Raw genomic sequence first — 20,196 nt, forward strand, 5'->3', positions numbered from 1 at the left:
ATATATATATATATATTTATTTATTTATTTATAATTTTATGTTATTTCTGAATGTTATAAAATAAATGCAGATAAGTCCTGAATATATATTTCTAATTCCTGAATAACTTTATACACTGTATATATTCAGACTTATAACTACATATTCAAATATAATAATTTAATGTTTGGCCTATGTATATTCTTTTTATTAGGTGCCTTAGAATGCAAAATAATTGCCTTCCTTTTGAACAACCTTTGCATCAGCGGCCACCTATGATGACTTCGAATGCTGTTTCTCTAGGTCTAAAGGTTTTGGAACAGAGCATTTGTCTTCCCTTATTATATCTCATATATTCTTGCTCTGTATTTTGTCTCTAGTTTTCTCTCAAATTTATCCTCTCTCACACTTTTTTTTCCCTCATGAGATATTATTAGCAAAGCAACCTGGGCTGCTGCTTGATCAGCTGTAGACTTTTAATTAAGTGTTTGAAATATGTGCTGAATCATTATGGGTCTGCTTGCTTCCCGATGTCTCCAGTAAATATGGGTTGAGTGCAACACTGAAGATATTTGGAGGGTCTTAATATCCCCAGGCTGCATGGTGAGGAGATGCTTGGCCGTGGGCCGTTGCTTAGTACTTAAAAACTTATTTTCAGGTCTGTGGAGTATTTTGTTTGAGTTTCTCTTGGCAGGGTGTGAAGCAAATTAGCATCCACTGAGATGCAAGACATCTCTTTAGTTTTTCAGCCAGCACGGGGAAGCCAAAGTGGCAGGTCTTGCTCCGCTGAAAGACCTCAGAGCCAGACTTCTCAAAATAAAATAAATAAAGCATTCATGCCACTGATCATCTTTAGATATTTTAACCCCATTCTGTTTTTGCACTCATTCTATTCTTTGCACGCTTTCTATTTATCTTTTTCCTGCCACTATAGCTTCCTAGAATACCTTCATCCACCCTTTTTAAGTGAGAAAAAGGGGTTGTTACTAAGAAGTAAAGTTCTTTGTTGTTTTTTATAAAGCTCCCACCTGAACCTTGTCCCATTTCCCCCATCATATCTGTGTTCTGGAATACCTAACCGTTCCCGTGGATGTGTGAACATGGATCTCCACTGAGAAGTTCTCTTACTTGTAGGCCCACGGCATGTGTGTTTTACTGCCAGGTTTCTGGAGGTCTGTGAGATGGACTCAACAAGGGGTACCATGCTTGATGTTTGCACTTCCAGCCTTATGGGATTTCACATTCACCTGACTGATTGAACAACACAGAGTTTGCGGCTGCTTTTAGCTAGCTGCAGGATGAAAGAGACCATCACAGAAAGGACTGGGTCTCTTGTTATTAATTAGGTGTCAGATGTGGCCATCAAAGGGGAAGTTGGTGGACCGATTTGGGAATTGTCACCATGTATTTTAAAGGGATTTATATACTGTATTTGTTTTCCCAGAGTCTCAACTAACCTCAGCTATCTTAAGCTGAGCAAACTAATGATGAAGGGGAGGCAGCGCTTTCTTTTTTTCTTTTTTTGTGATTACGCACACGTGCAAGGATGAAGAATGTGTGTGGGTGGTGGAGCATGGCTGAATTATCCAGGCTTATTCCAGACGTCTCCACAGATTCAGTGGGATGGAATTGATTCAAGGGCGCTTCAATTATAAAACAGAGATGACTCTCAACAGAACCAAAGAGATAAGGATTAATACGCCTCCTCAAACATTCTTTGTACCGTCAGTCTGCGTCCAGTCCACAGTGTTTACTGCTTTTCTTATTCATCTCTATTTCTATCTTTCAATCGCTCCAATTCTGTTACTTTAAATTACTTGCTTTTTAGTAATGGTTCACTTCTGCTGCCCTTACAGTATCAGCTCCTTGGCATTTGTTGTCATTAGCACACTTATGTCTTGCACAGATAGTCTAATCAGTGAAATTATGTTCATTAATTTAATAAATCAATCAATAAAGTTTTGCTTTTATTTGGTTTTGTGTTTTGTTTTGTTTTTGAGTGATCCAATCACTAGTGGTAAATGCAGCTGTTTTGTTTTGTTTTGGGTTTTTGTTTGGTGCTACATTATGTGCTGCTTTAAAAGTAATTTACCATTGAATTGAATGTTTAAAACATTTTTCCTGTTTTTATTCAGTTTTGTTGTGTTTTGTAAACAGTGGCCCTCAGAGATCCTGTTCACAAGCTATGATTAAAGTTGCATTGGAGACCAATATTAGCAGGTGTAAACAATAATGTGTTTCAGCTGACCGCTTGTGATCTGATCACCCAAGACAGATCCTAATACAAGTGTAAAGACCCTTATTAGAATGTTTGGTTTACTATACATCTTCCTTTTCCTTCTCTGTTTTTGCCTCTTACAGTGTGCTGAGTATAAAGACAAGGTATCAGTTCTGGAAAATAAGCCAGCGGGAACATTTGTGCTGCAGGTCCATTCAGATGATGCTGATGAAGGAGCCAATGGAAAAGTCACATATGGTTTTATGCATAAAGACAGCACTGTTCCTGCCTTCAGCATTGATCCAGAAACAGGTAACGATTCAAGTACACATTTTCAATGAGCTTATTCCTGGTTCAATGTATACTCAATTACTGTACTGAGAGCATAAAAGTAAATGTCTCCATTTTTTTTTTTTTTTAATAATCAGATGTCGTTGAGATAACAGTCGCAGGATCTGAAACAGAAAATTTTTCTAACACAACCTTTTTAATGTCTCATTAAGCACTTTCTTATAATGTCATGCACTCACTGTTGACTCTCTCTCTTTCTCTCTTGCAATGAAATGTAAGCCTTGAAGTATTTTCACAAATTCAAACTTGTTTAATTCACTTTAATCATAGCCTTTCGGTAAATAGCCTTATTAAAATTGGGTTTACTTACTGTACATTTTCCTTTTCTTTATCTGTTTTCCCTCTCACAGTGTGCCGAGTATAAAGAGAAGGCATCAGTTCTGGAAAATAAGCCAGTGGGAACATTTGTGCTGCAGGTCCATGCGGATGATGCTGATGAAGGAGCCAATGGAAAAGTCACATATGGTTTTATGCATAAAGACAGCACGGTTCCTGCCTTCAGCATTGATCCAGAAACAGGTAATGATTCAAGCGCACTTATTCAATGAGCTTATTCCTGGTTCAATGTATACTCAATTACTGTACTGCGAGCATAAAAGTAGATGTCTCCATTGTCATTCCTTTCAAAATAATCAGATGTCGTTGAAATAGTCACAGGGTTTGAAACAGAACACAACCTCTTTAATGTCTCATTAAGCACTCTCTTATAATGTCATGCATTCACTGTTGACTATCTCCCTTTCTCTCTCTCTCTCCCTCTCTTTCTCTCTTGCAAAGAAATTTAAGCCTTGAAGTATTTTCATGAATTCAAACTTGTTTAATTCACTTTAATCATAGCCTTTCAAAACGTGCCAACTCTCAAAGGGAGAGAAAAGACAGCATTTAAATGTTGTCTCAAGCCCTCTTTTTAAAGAAATTGAATGCTTTATGAAATGTAACTGTTCATTGGACATCAATCAGTGTGTCTTTTATAGAGGAGAATAAAGAGAGAAAATAGGAATGGATTGCACTGGGAGAAACCTGAGGCGTGTTTGCAATGACTTCTTAAATGCAAATGGGAAGCTGTAGAGAGATTTGACACTGAACAAAAATGAAGGAATATTTCGCACAAATCTGCTGTGCATCTAAATAATGTTGTTTGCGTGGTTTCAAAAGATAATTTCATTCCTTTTTATACAAGATTAAATAGGGATGTAACCTTACTGTGGGTTACAACAAAATTATATTATCTGTTGTACTGTGAATTTATATGTATTAGAATCTGGTGAATGTTGCTTAACTATCATTAAACAGAAGCTCAGTGGTAACGGAGGTACTTTTTCAGGTGTTATCGTAACTGCTATGACGTTTGATCGGGAGAGGCAGAGAGAGTATGCAGTAACAGTGACAGCCACGGACCAAGCGGCGGACCCCCTCATAGGCATCTGCCAGCTCAACATTCTTATCCTCGACGAGAATGACAACAGCCCCAAATTTGAGAACCTGCGCTACGAATGTGAGCAATGATCACCTTCTTTTTAACATCTTTCATGTCTCATACCTGTTGGGTTGTACATTGCTAAGAAGTATAGGCACTAAGTGTTGTTAAATATCCATGCTGTTCTAAGCTGCTTTACAAAGTTTCCTAACCAGGTGCTATGCTGGAAGATTTCAACAACAACCAATTTGTCTGTCCACATCACACATTAAAATGAGGCAAGATGCGACAGTCAGTCATAAAACACAACCAATCAGAACAGTTGTCTCGCAACACTTTGCAGCTGAAGAGTGTAAAACTAAAACATGTCTTACATTTTCATGACATCCATGAAGCTTATGCAGAATAGATGCTTTTTATGATTTTCCATATGGTGCTTGAGGGATTTATCATACAGTATCTGGGCCTAGTTGCATAAACACAGCCACTAAACTTAAAAGATCCAAAAAGTTATAAAGGCATCATAAATTGAATCCATATGAATCAAACAGATTAATCCAAATCTTGTGAAAAGATACGACCACTTTATATGATGAACAGATTTCATTTAGGATTTTATTTGCATGTAAACACATGCATTGAGCATATAGGATAAACAACAAAGCTTAGTCTATTTTTAATTGGTGAACCAACTGCTGAACACACTTATGTCAGCTGGTCAAACAGCATGATCTTTCTGATAAAGCTGGTTAGTGGAGAAAGTCATTTTCCTCACACATGCCTAACGCTACATCACAGAACTATATATGTACGTATAAACAATGAGACCAGGCTGATATATCAAACTGATTTTGAAATTAATTTATTTTGGTTAAGATTTATCGAAGTATCTTGCACATCCAATTTCAAAGATAGGATCAGAGTATGTGACAGTTATCAAAGCTTTTCATCGAATTATGCACCAGCAGGACAGTGTTTCCAGTGCAATAATCAGAGTCTTGCTACTAACAGACTTCTTACGTGAGGACACCATGATCGGGACCAGTTTTCTGCGAGTGGCTGCACATGATGATGATTACAGCACTTACGCGGCCATCACTTACTCCATGTCCGAGGAGCAGCCGGAGTATCTACGAGTGAATCCACTCACTGGCTGGATCTACGTAAACCAGCCAATCTCGCAGGTCAGTCCTGCTCCAAACAACCAACTTGGGCTTATTTTGAACTGTGTGGAGTCCTGATAGTTGAAATCGTGAGTTCACCTGTATGTGTGGGTGCTCCGTGCCGTCAAGACGTCGCATTTTAAAAAGCAAGTTTCAGACTTGAACTTTCTCAGGAATAGTTTCCAACAGAATGATTCATCATTAATCCCTCATAGAGGGCAGGAGTTCGAGGTGTGAAAATTGCATTTGCAACATGAATATTGCATAGTTCTTGTGTGAAGTTTTAAGACGCTGCAGTGTGAATGATTTAGCAGGTCCACAACTGTTTCTCACAGCACTCCACTCAGATGATTGATTTGGTGGTAACAAGGTCTTTTACAGATTCTGCTTGTTTTTGTGAAGTTGATGAGAGAAATAACCTCGCACAGAAGTACAAAAAACTTGTTTAAGCATTAATAGTGATTACTGATGGGGTGTTTGTTTGTATGTGAGTAGGTGTTTAGGTTTGAAAGACACTGATATCGGACCACCTTTGACAAGAGACCTTTGTAAAACTGTTGCTATGACTACCAAGGTCTTGTGTCGGCTGGTGTATATGGTGAGGCTTTGTGTGTCCATGTTTGAGAGTTTGTATATGTTCTTTGTGCGATTACAGAGGGTGGGCGAAAATTGTTTAGCTGTCATTTCGCATCATTCGACATGCAGATACGAAGCTGAATGCTGTGAACACGGACAGCTTCGGTGATTTTGCTGATAAGCACAGGCACCTGCAGTGAGATGTGTTGATACACTTGACACAGTTCCATTTAAAGGTCATCCTTGGTGTTGTAGTGCCGGGATTTTAAATTTTGTTGATGCCGAGAACCCCCAAATATGAATATATTATTTGCGGAGGACAAGCCTCTTAAAAATAAAAAATAAAAAAAGAGTATTTTTTTTACATTTATACTGTAAAAAGTAAGTGTTCTATTTTAAAGAGAGATGTAACATAGAAATAGTAATTTAATAAAATATTAACTACAGTTATTTATGATATTGTGTGTGTGCATTTTGTATGCATATTTATTAGTATTCTGTTAAAAATTAGAATAAAATAACTGCAATCTCAATTTTGTTTTATGCACTATTTGAAACATTAATATTATCAAATTCTTCCAGTGTGTTAATTTTGTAAAAAATATATGTTTTAATAACTTAAAATAATATGCCAAATTTGACATCCCTAAAATATTTTGTAAAACTGTTTTCCCTCTTTTCTCATATTCAAATATTTCACCCTGGCTCTGGTTTGAATAAAATTATTAGGGGTGTGCCCGAAGCCGAATACCTTATTCGGAAAGGCACGGATAATGGCTTCAAAAATGAATAACAGATAACGAATAATTCTGCTCGAATATTCGGCTGAGGCTGCAGCACAGTCTAGTGTTTGCTAGATTCACAGGTGAGCCAGGGGATCAGCGCGATATTTTACACAAACCTCTAAATTCACGCAATAATGAGTGTGTGAAGTGAATGAATGTAAACTTTATGAATGAAAAGAGCGCAAATCAAACACCGCATTGCTGTTGCCACTCCGTGCATCTCTTAGAAATCAGAGCTTGGCAAGAGTAGGCCTTATATTACCTAAAATGATACATCATACACGTTCTACTATTTGTGTATATATAAAAGGCAATGAATGATTTAAACCTTATAGGCTACGATATGATACACGAATGAATTTTTACACAAACCTCTAAATTCACGCAATAATGAGTGTGTGAAGTGAATGAATGTAAACTTTATGAATGAAAAGAGCGCAAATCAAACACCGCATTGCTGTTGCCACTCCGTGCATCTCTCAGAAATCAGAGCTTGGCAAGAGTAGGCCTTATATTACCTAAAATGATACATCATACACGTTCTACTATTTGTGTATATATAAAAGGCAATGATTGAATAAGCACAGCGCGATCGCCAATCAAAAAGCCGCGTTGCCGTCTCTGCGCGTCTCTGTCTCTCAAAAACCAAACCAACTCTCTGTCAAGAGTAGGCTAATAATCAACCTAAATACAGATACATTTTCTTCTAGGCCTACATGTTTGCCTCCTTATGTTTTGCTGGTTTGCGCGGCACACGCACATTTGTTTAGTGAAGTTAAAAAAAGACTCGAAAATGTGCTCCTTGAATTCATTCAGTCGTGTTCAAATGATCACTAAATGTTTGTCATGAAATCTTCCTACTTGTATGATAAATTTATTTTTAGAAATTATTAATTTTATATTTTAGAACACTGAATAGGGCAAATAGTCGAAACACAAATATTTTTCCATACTATGTACTCCTTTTTTTTTTTTTTCCATAGGTTTTCCAGACCTGGAATTACTTAAGTGAAATAGGTTACTTTTTTAAAACTGCGCAGGAACCTGTGAGCCAACGGAAAACATGTTGTTTTACATAAACCTCTAAAATTACAACGCAGTAACAAGTGTGTGAAGTAGCTAAATGAGTTTATGAATGAAATAAGCGCAAATAAAATAGCAGTGTTGCAGCTGCCTTTTTCCATGCATTTCCTCGAACTCACGTTGCTCGAAGCACAACCGCACTACATCTCGAAGCACTGCCTATACAAGGAAATCAGCTCAGACTGTTAGAAGATAAATAAATGTTATAATCATAAAAAAAATATTATGTTAGTTAAACACTGCATATTTGTTCAGTGATAACTATGAAAAATATAGGCTGTAAAACCATAAACATAATGGTTTTATCAAATATAACTCTACGGAGTTCTGGTTCAAGCTCTGCCTACTTCCGGTTTTATCCAAATACAGGTACAGATACGAATAATTTTGTGATTGTTACAGATACAAATACAGATACAAGTACTGGCTTCGCTGCACACCCCTAAAAAGTATAGTCTTAAATTGTATTTGACGTCTCGATAATTGTGTTTGACTGTTTCCAGAGGACCTACATCAGCAGGCAGATCATCGCTACAGATGGAGGGAATCAGAGCAGTTCAGTCGAGCTGGCAGTCACCATAACTAACGTGAAGAACCAGCCTCCACAGTGGGAGAAGGACACATATGAGGTCGTCATACCTGAAAACACTGTCAGAGACACTCCAGTTGTGGTATGCACTTAACCTAACGCTAAACACTTATAAACTATAGATCTACAAATATGTGAGTTATGTAGATTTATGCCTGCTTTTTTACTCCACTTAATAACAGAATCAGAGTCATACAGGGTAACAAACAGTGACTATCAGTGGTTCCACAGATATTCATTACATAAAGATGATGATTTCACCAATACTAAATATACTGTGAATGAAGGACCAAAACCAAGAGGCAAAACAGACATACAGCTTCTGCTAAGTGATTTATTACTTGGGCCTTTGAAGCACACCTGTGAGGCACTGCATTAATAATGACCATGTCTTTCATGTGTGCATTGAAGGAATGCTATGATGGATGTGGATAAGTTTTAATCCCACAATAAGGTTCTGGGTATTCCTTGAGGGGCTTGAGTTCCCAGACACTGTCGACTTTACTGTCATGTAGCATACTGGCGGTTACGACTGACAGTCTGTGCTTTCTGCTCGACCACACAGATTTTTCACACTGCCTGTCACAAATCCACAAGTACACAAAGGCACACACACACACATACATACACATGCCATTTAAAATAATTGTAAGATGCTGTAAGATTCTCTAAGCTCCAGTCCCCACTTCAAGCAGCATTTCAGTAGCCCTGCCATGAATCATCTGATCCTTCGCTTCAAATTTCCAGGACGTTGTTTCGTTACAGTCACTATTTAGGAAGTCAGCCAATCGCTGAATCACTGGATAATTTATGGACATTTCTTTTTTTTTTTTTTTTTCATTTTCATTCGATTACAAATGCACTGAAAGCATTCATTTGCAGAATTTCCTGGAATACATTCATTGCCATTAAGACCATTATTGATGCAGATGAGCATTTCATGAAGAACAGCATAAATAAACAGGGCAAGGAGGAACAAAGGGCAGAAAAAAGGAAAATAAATAAAAAGACAAAAATAGAGAACTGCACAGAGATAGCTCTTGCTGTTCTTCTAATTGATCTTGTGTTAAATGGTGTTTGTGTTCTTGTTGGTATAGGAAGAGGAAGTAATTGAGCTTATTTAATCTGATCTGTAGTGGTGATATCCTTACAGTTGCCCCATTAACAGAGATTCACAGATGTTATATTTAAAGACAGAGACTCAATTCTCTTAGGACAGAAAGAGAAGTCTTTGATGTTGAACATGATCAACTTGTGTCTTGCTTATTGCTTATCATATATATATATTTTTATAATAATGAAATGTATTATTATTTTAATAATATATTATATAGTACTTTAAATATGTGAAAATGTGGGGTTGGCAAGATTTAAAAAAAAAAAGTCTCATGCTCACCAAGGCTGCATTTATTTGATCAAAAATACAGTAAAAACAGTAATATTGCACTACATTGATGCATTTAATAATAATATAATTTTAATATGCCAATTTGGTGGTCAAGAAACATTTCCAATAGGAAACTGATCACTTTTGATCAATTTAATGGATCCTTGCTGTATAAAATAATTACAATTGTATTGATTTAAATTAAATTAAAATCATATTGACCCCAAACTTTTGAATGGTTGTGTATAAATGAATGTTAAAAAATGTCCTCCTTGCAGACTATCAAGGCCACCTCTCCGCTGGGCGACCCGAGGGTGACTTATAACTTGGAGGATGGATTGGTGCCAGAGAGCAACATGCCTGTTCGTTTTTACCTAACCCCGAATCGTGAAGATGGCTCTGCCTCTATACTTGTCTCAGAGCCCTTGGACTATGAGATGACCCGCAACTTCATGCTTAGGGTTCGAGCTCAGAACGTGGCTCCTGTTCCCTTGGCTGCCTTCACTATTGTTCACATAAACATCACAGGTAAAGGATATCCATATGGCTCAGCACAGCTGAAACAGGTTTAGAGGTTGTCATGAGAAAAAAAAAAGTTACATTTACTATTGGCAGTGTATTCCTGTCTGTGCAGTCTGTTGTGCAGCCTAATAATCCAACTGATCCTGTAGCTCAACCAGAATGAAAAACCTTAATGTAAACGTTGATTTAGCTCAGTCCAATTGAAAAGAAGTGATGCTGATCTTATATAAATCATTAAATAGAGAGTTCCATATAAACCTTTCATGAATTTAGATCAGATTTAACCCTTAAATGCATACCTCGGGTCTTTAGCGACCCGGGACATCATTCTCTACCCTCTCCCTCCTTCATTTTTTAAAGTTAGACATAAACTTTCTTAGTATTCCTCAATCTATTAATTATAAACAATATAACAAGAAAAAAATAGTAATATATAAAAGAATGCCTGCATGTTTTCTGATTAATTTTTTGTAAAAAGTGTATAGGGTCGCTAGAGACCCGAGGTATGTAAATGTGCAAGTATTTTTTCCTGTGCAACTATATTTACATATCTGATGACTCAATATGTGCAATGCATCTTTTTTCCTCAAGGTGACACTGTATTATACACAATGATGACGTGACGTTTCACTCATAATTACCGCAGGCATAAAACAAACGAATATCATCAGCAAAAATTGAACTGGTTTGAATGGCTTTACTGCAGAGCAATTACTATACGCAATGAAATATAAATGTCACTGCCATTTGATGCTGGATGTGGTGAATAAGCTGCCAGTGATCAAAATATTGAATAAGAAGTCATTGAAAACGATAGTTTTGAGAATATATTTGAGATCGCGAATAAGAGGCAGATGCTGGATGTAGCCTACTGACGATGACAGCGATGGTGAAATTACCTGCTCAAATTGAACCCTTTTAAGTTTGAAAAGGTAGCAAAATATGCTTTATTTTATTCTTCTGTAATTGTTCTTAAAATATCAAGAGAGTTTTTTGCTATTGCAGCAGTTAGAGATCTATCCGTGCTGGATATATACTGTATGTCCGGGTCGCTAAAGACCCGAATATGTAATAATGATTGGAGAAACATTTATGCATTTAAGGGTTAAAAGTACCTTGTATGCACAACCAGTACAGTGAAGGACAACACTATGCATGTAGTTAGAAACTAAGTTCAAATAATTTAAAGGACATGAGGTAGATATTACATAAAGGTATTACAGGCCTGAAACATTTCAGCATGGCTTTGATGTAACTGTCAAAACATATACAGTACTGTGCAAAAGTCTTTGGCCACTAGTATATTCACCAACAATTTTTTTTTTAAGTCAGTTATTTCTATATTTTGCTGTAGTGCGTCAGTATGAAATATCAGTTTACATTTCCAAACATATCTTTTGCCATTAATTGTAATAATGCAGTGAGATTTGTGTATGCACAAGAAGTCTGACAACAGCCAGTGCTCCACACAGAGATCTGATCTCACCATCATCCAGTCTGTCTGGGATTACATGAAGAAACGGAAAAAACTGAGACAGACTAAATCGAGAAGAACTGTGGCAACGTTTCCAAGATACTTCAAGAAACCATCCTGCAAAGATACAAAACTGTGAAAAGTTTTAGGCACTTGTGTAAAAAAAGTGAGGATGCTTTCAAAAATAATGTCTTAAATAGATTGTATTTATCAATTAACTTCTATTAACTAAATCAAACCAACATTTGGTGTGACCAACCTTTGCGTTGAAAACAACTTTTGTCCTGGGTGCACTAGTTTTTCAGGTAGCTTTGGAGGTAGAATTCTTGAAGTGTCTTGGGAGACTTGCCACAGTTCATCTGAATTTAGTCTGTCTGTTTTCTGTTTCTTCATGTAATCCCAGACGGACTGGATGATGGTGAGATCAGATCTCTGTGGAGCACTGGCTGCTGCCAGACTCCTTGTGCAGACAAAAATCTAACTGGATTACTACAATTAATGGTAAAATAATTTTTTTGAAATGTAAACTGATATTTCATAATGACACGCTTCAGCAAAAGATAGAAATAACTGACTTAAAACAATTTTTGTTGGTTAAAATACTAATGGCCTAAGACTTTTGCACAGTAGTGTATAAATACAGAATTTTGATTATAATGAGATGCAAAGTGTAGTGTAACATGAAATGCAGCTCTTTGCATGTGCAGAGATTAGGTTAAGAATACATATGACACAAATTTATATTTTCACCAAATTTTGGAGCATATGATGCATGTAAACATTCAATTTAGACCGTTTGAAGTTGGATTGAATTGATTAAAATGAACAGAGATCTGTGCTTGTCACTGTGGTGCTTGTTTACAAACCATTTAAATTTATAGTTTTTGCCTGCACTTTCTTATTTCTTATCAAAGTGTCTTAATATCTACACTTTAATCACATTTAAAATGACAGCTTTTAATCTATTTCTTGTTTGAATTCCTGTTCCTTGTCCTTACACTTGTTAATTATTTTTTATAATCCAATCATGCTCTTAAACTCTGATTATTGTGGAATATGTCCTGTAGCCACGACTCTTTAATAGCCTTTATTTCATCCCACCCTGTCGGTTCGCCTCTACTTAAGTATTCCTCTGTGTTCATCTCTTCCACTGCAGGAAGTCTCTGTACTTCCCCTGTAATTTACAGAGTTTGCCCTGCAGTGTTAATCTAATACATATGACACAAATTGATATTTTCACCAAATTTTGGAGCATATGATGCATGTAAACATTCAATTTAGACCATTTGAAGTTGGATTGAATTGATTAAAATGAACAGAGTTCTGTGCTTGTCACTGTGGTGCTTGTTTACAAACCATTTAAATTTATAGTTTTTGCCTGCACTTTCTTATTTCTTATCAAAGTGTCTTAATATCTACACTTTAATCACATTTAAAATGACAGCTTTTAATCTATTTCTTGTTTGAATTCCTGTTCCTTGTCCTTACACTTGTTAATTATTTTTTATAATCCAATCATGCTCTTAAACTCTGATTATTGTGGAATATGTCCTGTAGCCACGACTCTTTAATAGCCTTTATTTCATCCCACCCTGTCGGTTCGCCTCTACTTAAGTATTCCTCTGTGTTCATCTCTTCCACTGCAGGAAGTCTCTGTACTTCCCCTGTAATTTACAGAGTTTGCCCTGCAGTGTTAATCTGGCTCTCTCTTCATGGATGAATCCTTTGCTCTCCCCCAGTTATGACTGCTCCATAATACTGAACCGGCTACAACTCCAGAAACAGTCCTCCTACAACTCCAGATGTATTAACATACATCTTTTAAGTACTGCATTCTTAAAAGATGTATGTTAATACATCGGGAGATGTATGAGGACACTGGCACCTTATCAGGATCAGTTTTGTAATCTGAATGGTAATATCTTCATAGGAAACACTTTATCGTTCAGCGTAAGCCACAGACAAATAATTAATATGTTCTGTTGCTTTTGACTTATTTACACCAGTGCTTCTTTCTCTATGAAAGAGTACAGCCAGTGCCATGTTCAAAAGAGAGGGGGGCAGGAGAAGAGAGAGGCAGAGCGAAATGAGGAATTGCTGGATGGAGGAGGTCGTAATGGATTTGGCCTTCCTGTTTAATTCATGGTTTACGGCTTTGGCTGATAGAAAATTAAAACCTCAAAGTACATCAGATGGTGATTAGTGTCCAGTGATAAATTCCAATGTCCTCATGTCCCTTCTAGTTCTGGGAGCAGCACATTTTAGGAGAGTAGGCTTGGTCTTAATTTCCTCTTGAACACATATAATCCACTAATGTAATAAGGTTTAGATAAGACATAATGTCAGAGTTAAGATAAGTCAGATTTGTTTCTGATGGAAAGCCAGAGTTTCCTTTCGAACAGTCTCTCCCGTTGCGTCTCTGACACGTATGGGGCAACTCCTGTTTACTCTAATACTGAAGCCTGATTTGTTCACGTTTGTGTAACTGTACAAACCAATGGTGCTTCAACCAACCAAAAGGGGAGGAGCCGACTATATAAGTCGGCTCAGAGTGCCATTTTGTCAGAATTTTTCTCCTTCAGTGACGAAGATCATCTCCTCGCTGACTCTGCAAGCAAGAAGCCGAAGAAGAAGAAAGAAGCTCAGCCTGCAGTTCACCACCATGAGAAGGAGCCCCCGGCAGCGGAAGAATCCAGAAGCCTTCCCCTGTGGCTATCCGGTGTATTTAAGCAAATTTCTGAGCAAATTTCCAGCGACGTTGTTTCAAATGTCGCGCTGCAAGTGTGACTCGGACAGGGAACCCATGCAGAGGCTGTGCTCACCGGTACGAAGTGCTCTCACTGTGAGAGCATGAGTCTCGCCCATCTCTGCTCGTTGGTAGCCTTCTTTAATGAAGGCAGTCCTCCCCTCTCTGCTCTCCCGTTTCCACTCTTCCCTAGGAGGAAGAAACAGCAGAGCACCTGATTCACCTGTGTGCGTCACACGTGAGGATCCGTGCCCCTCATCGGCTGCGAGCAGCTTGATTTCCTTCGGCAGATCTGAGGAGGAGGCTGTATCTGATGACTCCATGTCATTGACGGCTTCAGATGCTGAAGAGTGGGCATGTTCCGGCGAAGGGCCTGAAACCCCGCCTCCGACGCAGACAACACGGCCCAGTGTGGGCAGTGAGCTGATCCAAGTTCTAACCAAGGCTGTGGAGATCTCTAAAGGGCCTAGTCAATGCTATAGCCCTGGCATACACTTCAGTAGGCTTGCAGTGTCCTATAGGTGTGAGGGCCCACTCCATCAGAAGAATGGCCTCCTCCTGGGCATGGTCTAGCGGGATTTCTATTGGTGATATTTGTGCGGCCGCCGGCTGGTAGTCCCCATCTACCTTCACTAGATTTTATAACTTGGACGTCCCTGCCTTGCAGGCACGGATCTTGTCCCCATAATTCTACCTAATTCCCTTTGTTTTTTTCTTATTCCGAGGTCAACGTAGCCACTAGATCCAGTCTGTATCCAGATCAAATGGTCACTGCGTTTTTTTCTTATTCCGAGGTCACCGTAGCCACTAGATCCAGTCTGTATCCAGATCAAATGGTCACTGCAGTCATCCGGATCCAGTACGTATCCAGCCCAGATGGTGGATCAGGACCTAGAGATGACCTCGACAGCCATGAATGTCAGCGGAGACCAGGACAACTAGATGAGCCCCAGAGACAGATCCCCAGTAAAGACCTTGTCTCCTAGACGGCCACCGGCAAAGACCACAGGAACCAGTTGAGTCCTCTGCTCAATGTGACTTTGCTGCAGCCTGGATTTGAACTGCTGGTTTAGTCTGGCCAGAGGAGGATTGCACAGATACTAATTAAATTGAACTGAGCTGGATGATGACATCACTGAATTCAATGATGAACTGCCTTTAAAGCTGCAGTCCGTAACTTTTTTTTGGTTAAAAATGATCCGAAATCAATATTTGAGCAAGTACATGACCAACCAATGTTCAAAACTATCGCCTTAGTTTAGTCCGATTCACAACGGTAAGCTTATAATAATGTTTTCTAATTTGAGTGGTACGGGTAGGTTTTCGTGGGAAATTCAAGCATGCTGCCTTACTTGCATTACGTCACGTCTGTAGCAACCAGGGAGCATAATTAGCTTTTTGGGTAAAAATAATTTCTTATATGAATTTCTTAATATGAAATTCTAATGGTATGACAATTAGAGATTAGACTGTACAGAAACTGAAATCATGTGATTGTGAAGTACAGTAAATATCCACACCGGCGCCGTGACTGACTGCCACACATTCACCTCAAAACATTAGATTAATCCGCGCTGGAGCACAACCCCACGCATGGAATACAATTCCAAACACAGCTGCAATTGCAGGTTTTCCCACAGAGATGGCGGCAAAGAGGCAAAACTTACGGACTGCAGCTTTAACTGAAAATTGAGTGTATACCATTGTAATTTTGCATTAATGACACACTATTTTCCTAATTAATGCTGTACAGTTGCTTTGACAATCTGTATTGTTAAAAGCGCTATATAAATAAAGGTGACTTGACTTGACTTGTAAGTGGAGAGGGTTATGCTATATAGCCCTCATACTAAGTGGCTTGGGTCTCATTATTGGCTCATGCTTACAGCAGCCCTCAGTACGGGTGATCCGGGGCTGGGCTCGCAGAGCGGCTTCGTTCTGCACTTGCTTAAAGCAAGGAGCTATTGGATGAGCTCCCCATAAGCATCAGCGACGCAACAGGAGAGACAGTTCGAAAGGGAAACGCTCCAGTTACTAACGTAACCTCGGTTCCCTGAGATAAGGGAGTGAGTATTGTGTAGGCTGCCGTGCTATAAGGCTGCACGCAAATCAATGACTGTCACTTCAGTTGAAAGATTCTGATGAAATGGCACTCAGAGCCGACTTGTATAGCGTTCAGCTCCTCCCCATTTGGTGGGTTGAAGTGCCATTGTTTCATGCAGTTACACGAACGTGAACAAATCAGGCTTCAGTATCAGAGTGAACAGGAGTTTCCCCATAAGTGTCAGCGACACAACGCTCCTTCCCTTATCTCAGGAAACCAATGATACATTAGTAACCAGTGCGTTTTAACTTCCCTCAATCAACCATGGATATTTCTGCTTCTTCATAGTCAGGTGGCTGAAACTCCACATAAAGAGGTCAAACTGATGCATTAATGCTGTAAACAATGCTTAAATATTGATTCACATGAGTAAGTTCTTGTTAAAACTGTAAGTACATATGTTCTGTGCACCAAGGCCACATTATTCATTTTCTTAGAATGACAGGGAGCCCAATATCAGTGTGTAACAGATTTACAATAAAGCCAACTGAAAGTCTTTCCTTTTGCACCAACCAAAGAAAACTGATGAAAATATTATACAAATTGTTTGTCAAGTTTGACCGTTTGACTGTCTGCTGTTGACAGATGTCAATGACAATGTTCCATTCTTCACCTCCTCCATATGCGAGGCATCTGTGACTGAAGGGGCGGAAATTGGGACTCTAGTTCTCCAAGTGTCAGCTAATGATCTTGACCTGGGACTGAATGGGAAGGTATGAAATGAGGATGAATGAAATTATCTTTATACTGTATCTCACTATGACCTCCAAAACATTTCTTCTGATAGAACACTGGCTACTATTTCTCTGCAGTATTTATATCATATTTCAGTGGGAAGGCAAACATCCCTGTAGCTCTTAGATTTCATTATTTTGTAGATAAATGTATGTACTGCACACATTCAAAGACATATCACTTATATTTTTAATTAGAATGATATGCAGTCTGTCATTCTATATATCATTCCACCGTTCAAAATATTTTAAAAATGTTTTGGTAGAAGTCTCTTATGCTTAATAAGACTGCTTTTATTTGATCAAAAATATAGTAAAACAATAATACTGTGAAATTATAATTTTATTATAGTAGAAAGTATCTGTTAGTTTAATATGTTTTAAAATGTCATTTATTTTATGATGACAGCTGAATTTTCGAAGCCATTATTCCAGTTTGTCACATGATCATTCAGAAATCATTAAGTTTGGCTACTTAATGTTTTTGTGGAAACTATAATACATTTTTAGGATCCTTTAGATGAATAGAAAGTTCAAAAACAGCAGCATTTATTTGAAATATATATTTTTGCAACATTATAAAAGTCTGTACTATCACTTGATCAATGCTTTTATCCTTGCTATATAAATTTACAACAAAAAATGTACTATATATATATTGCAGACTCCAAACTTTTGAGTATGTTTCTGTCGTTCTATTGGCCAATAGCGAACATGTGCCTTTCAGCAGTCCTCTGAATTACAAATGCCATGCAATGGCACAATAATGAGTGTCATTTGTGGGTGTGAATGCTAATATCATTATTTTCTCTTACAACACCCCCTCACACACAGCCCCTTTTGTGCCAGATGGGGTTTGCTGCATGTTTTATTAATCTGACCCCTGCAATCATTTTATTATGCCTTTTACATTTAATTCAGCCTCTTACTTGTGTTCTCGGCTCTAATGTGGCCGGCAGGGCATCATTTAATACTCACACCATGCTGGTTTAGTGCAGCCATTCAGAGCAGCTTGTCTGGTAATTGTTGTTTGGGCCTTGTTGAAACAGCAGTTGGCACTTCTTCCTCAATTCAATAGTTTTGGCTATCTAGATTAGCTTCATTATTCTTAACTTGAATGGCCTTGATTTCTGCTTTACCTGCTGGGAAATTGCCAATATGCATTACAGGCATTACTGACAAAACACACAACAGGAGGTCTCAACTTCAGGTCAGACCGATTTGTGAATAAATTATGAGGAAAAGGCTGGATTGTTTAATTACATGTGGTTAGATGAGGCGGAATAGCGTTAAACACACATATACATGCACATAGGCAGTAACATGTACACAGGAAGACCAGTATTAATTGTTAAAGTCGGCATGATACGGAAGTTGCGATTGTCTTTTCTTCTCTACTGTGACATATATCCGAGTGAAACGGCATCTGAAATGAGAGGGCGGGACTTGATTTCGTCCTTCGGGAATTGATTGGATCGTTGGAAGCTGGGGCATTGCTAACAAAATGGAGGCAGATCTGAATGCCAGTTTGCAGTTAGTGGTGGGGGATTTCTCTCTGGATTCACAGCCGACACCCAACCATGAATAAATGTTTTATCTATTAAAGATGACGACGACGGTCAACGGCACAAAACATGCCTAAACAGCGCGCGAGAGAGAGAAAGAGAGAGAGATGTCTGAATGACTGAGCGCGTCCTCCATCAGGTTAAGTCATATTCATGAAAAAAATTAGTTTGCGATGTCCTAAGAGTAATGTTGTCGTAATATCCTAATATCTTTTCAATGTTTAGGGGTAACGTACTCCCTCATGACTGGTGTCAGTGCTATAAATTGAAGCATCAGCTTCAGCTTTTCCCCCTGTTGTTTATCCCAGCATTTACCCCTCACGTCACTAGCTCCGCCCTTGCGCCATAGCTCGTGACCGGAAGAGAAGATGAGTCGTTTTGAGGGGGAGGGGAGGTTAACGTTTTTGATTAAAGATTACGAGGGCACATGAATTTAAAAAAAATAATGAAATGCACGGATAAATTATTTATAATAAACACTACAGTATTCCATTAAAAAATTAATATTTTCAATTTTGATTTCATGGTGACTTTAATACATTTTTCACACAACCCTGTTAACTGTTCTGTGACAGGTTTGGCACTATTTCTCCTCTGTATTTCATTTATTTTTGCCAATTTCTTTTTTGTTGTGTCTCAGATCTCATACTCCCTACTGAATGACCGTAGTGGAGACTATCAGTACTTCCGCATTGATCCTGAGCTGGGCACCATCTACACAGAGGCTGTGTTTGATCGAGAGACCAAGGGATCTTACCTTTTGGAAGTGAAGTCAGTAGATGGCTGGGAATCAGCCAGGCCAGGGAAGCATGGACAGCCTAACTCAGGTACAGCGAGCCGTATGTGGCAGAGTTACAGTAAATGGTTAAAGCTAATATGAAAATAGGGAAACTATTCACACTTATTATACATTATACAACAGTTACTTCCCATTCTGATATACAGTCCAAAATCACCGGGACTGGATTTCTGTTTGTAACATTGTTACGTGCTTGTAAATCAATAGATGGCCACAGTTCAGTCAATGAATCATTCATTGAACTAATTAATTCAAAAATACTTTTATTCAGGAATGCTACTACTGTGTGTGGTGCATAAATACACAAAGTAACTGACAATCAGGGTTGGAAGTTAATGGGAGTGTGGGTCAAAAATACCACTAAAATGACTGAAAAATGCCCCTAATTTTGAGATGGGGAGCAGAAAGTGCCCCTGTATGGGTTCTTGTCTTTATATTTATTACATATCATATAGTTAAGCAATATCAATGTAAGCTGTTTTTCCCGAATAGTATCACAAGTGCTGATATGATAATGATTTTATACCACAGTCCAATACACAAGATGTTAATATTAAGTGACTTACTTTTCAGACAGTTTCACCAATGAAAATAAATCAAAACAAAGCCACAACAAAACTGTTGCACCTCTATGAACAAAACACCACTGGATTTTTGAATGAATTAGGCAGATCAGTGAATCAATGACCCTTTATAAAGACAT

At 38.2% G+C, this 20,196-nt stretch overlaps 1 protein-coding gene across 1 annotated transcript in view; it reads left to right on the top strand.

Annotated features, from left to right (window-relative positions):
* The window catches only part of LOC107741884 (neural-cadherin), a 307,523-nt gene that overhangs the window by 191,668 nt on the left and 95,659 nt on the right, over window positions 1-20,196 (top strand). The window contains exons 9-15 of the mRNA XM_016554680.1: window positions 2,900-3,068; window positions 3,874-4,044; window positions 4,978-5,150; window positions 8,077-8,244; window positions 9,828-10,077; window positions 16,981-17,108; window positions 19,335-19,521. Coding sequence (XP_016410166.1) covers window positions 2,900-3,068; window positions 3,874-4,044; window positions 4,978-5,150; window positions 8,077-8,244; window positions 9,828-10,077; window positions 16,981-17,108; window positions 19,335-19,521 — 1,246 coding nt within the window. The remainder of the gene's footprint in view (window positions 1-2,899; window positions 3,069-3,873; window positions 4,045-4,977; window positions 5,151-8,076; window positions 8,245-9,827; window positions 10,078-16,980; window positions 17,109-19,334; window positions 19,522-20,196) is intronic.

The sequence above is a fragment of the Sinocyclocheilus rhinocerous genome, unplaced genomic scaffold, assembly GCF_001515625.1.
Source record: "Sinocyclocheilus rhinocerous isolate Xijiao unplaced genomic scaffold, SAMN03320098_v1.1 scaffold436, whole genome shotgun sequence".
Classification (NCBI taxonomy): Eukaryota; Metazoa; Chordata; class Actinopteri; order Cypriniformes; family Cyprinidae; genus Sinocyclocheilus; species Sinocyclocheilus rhinocerous.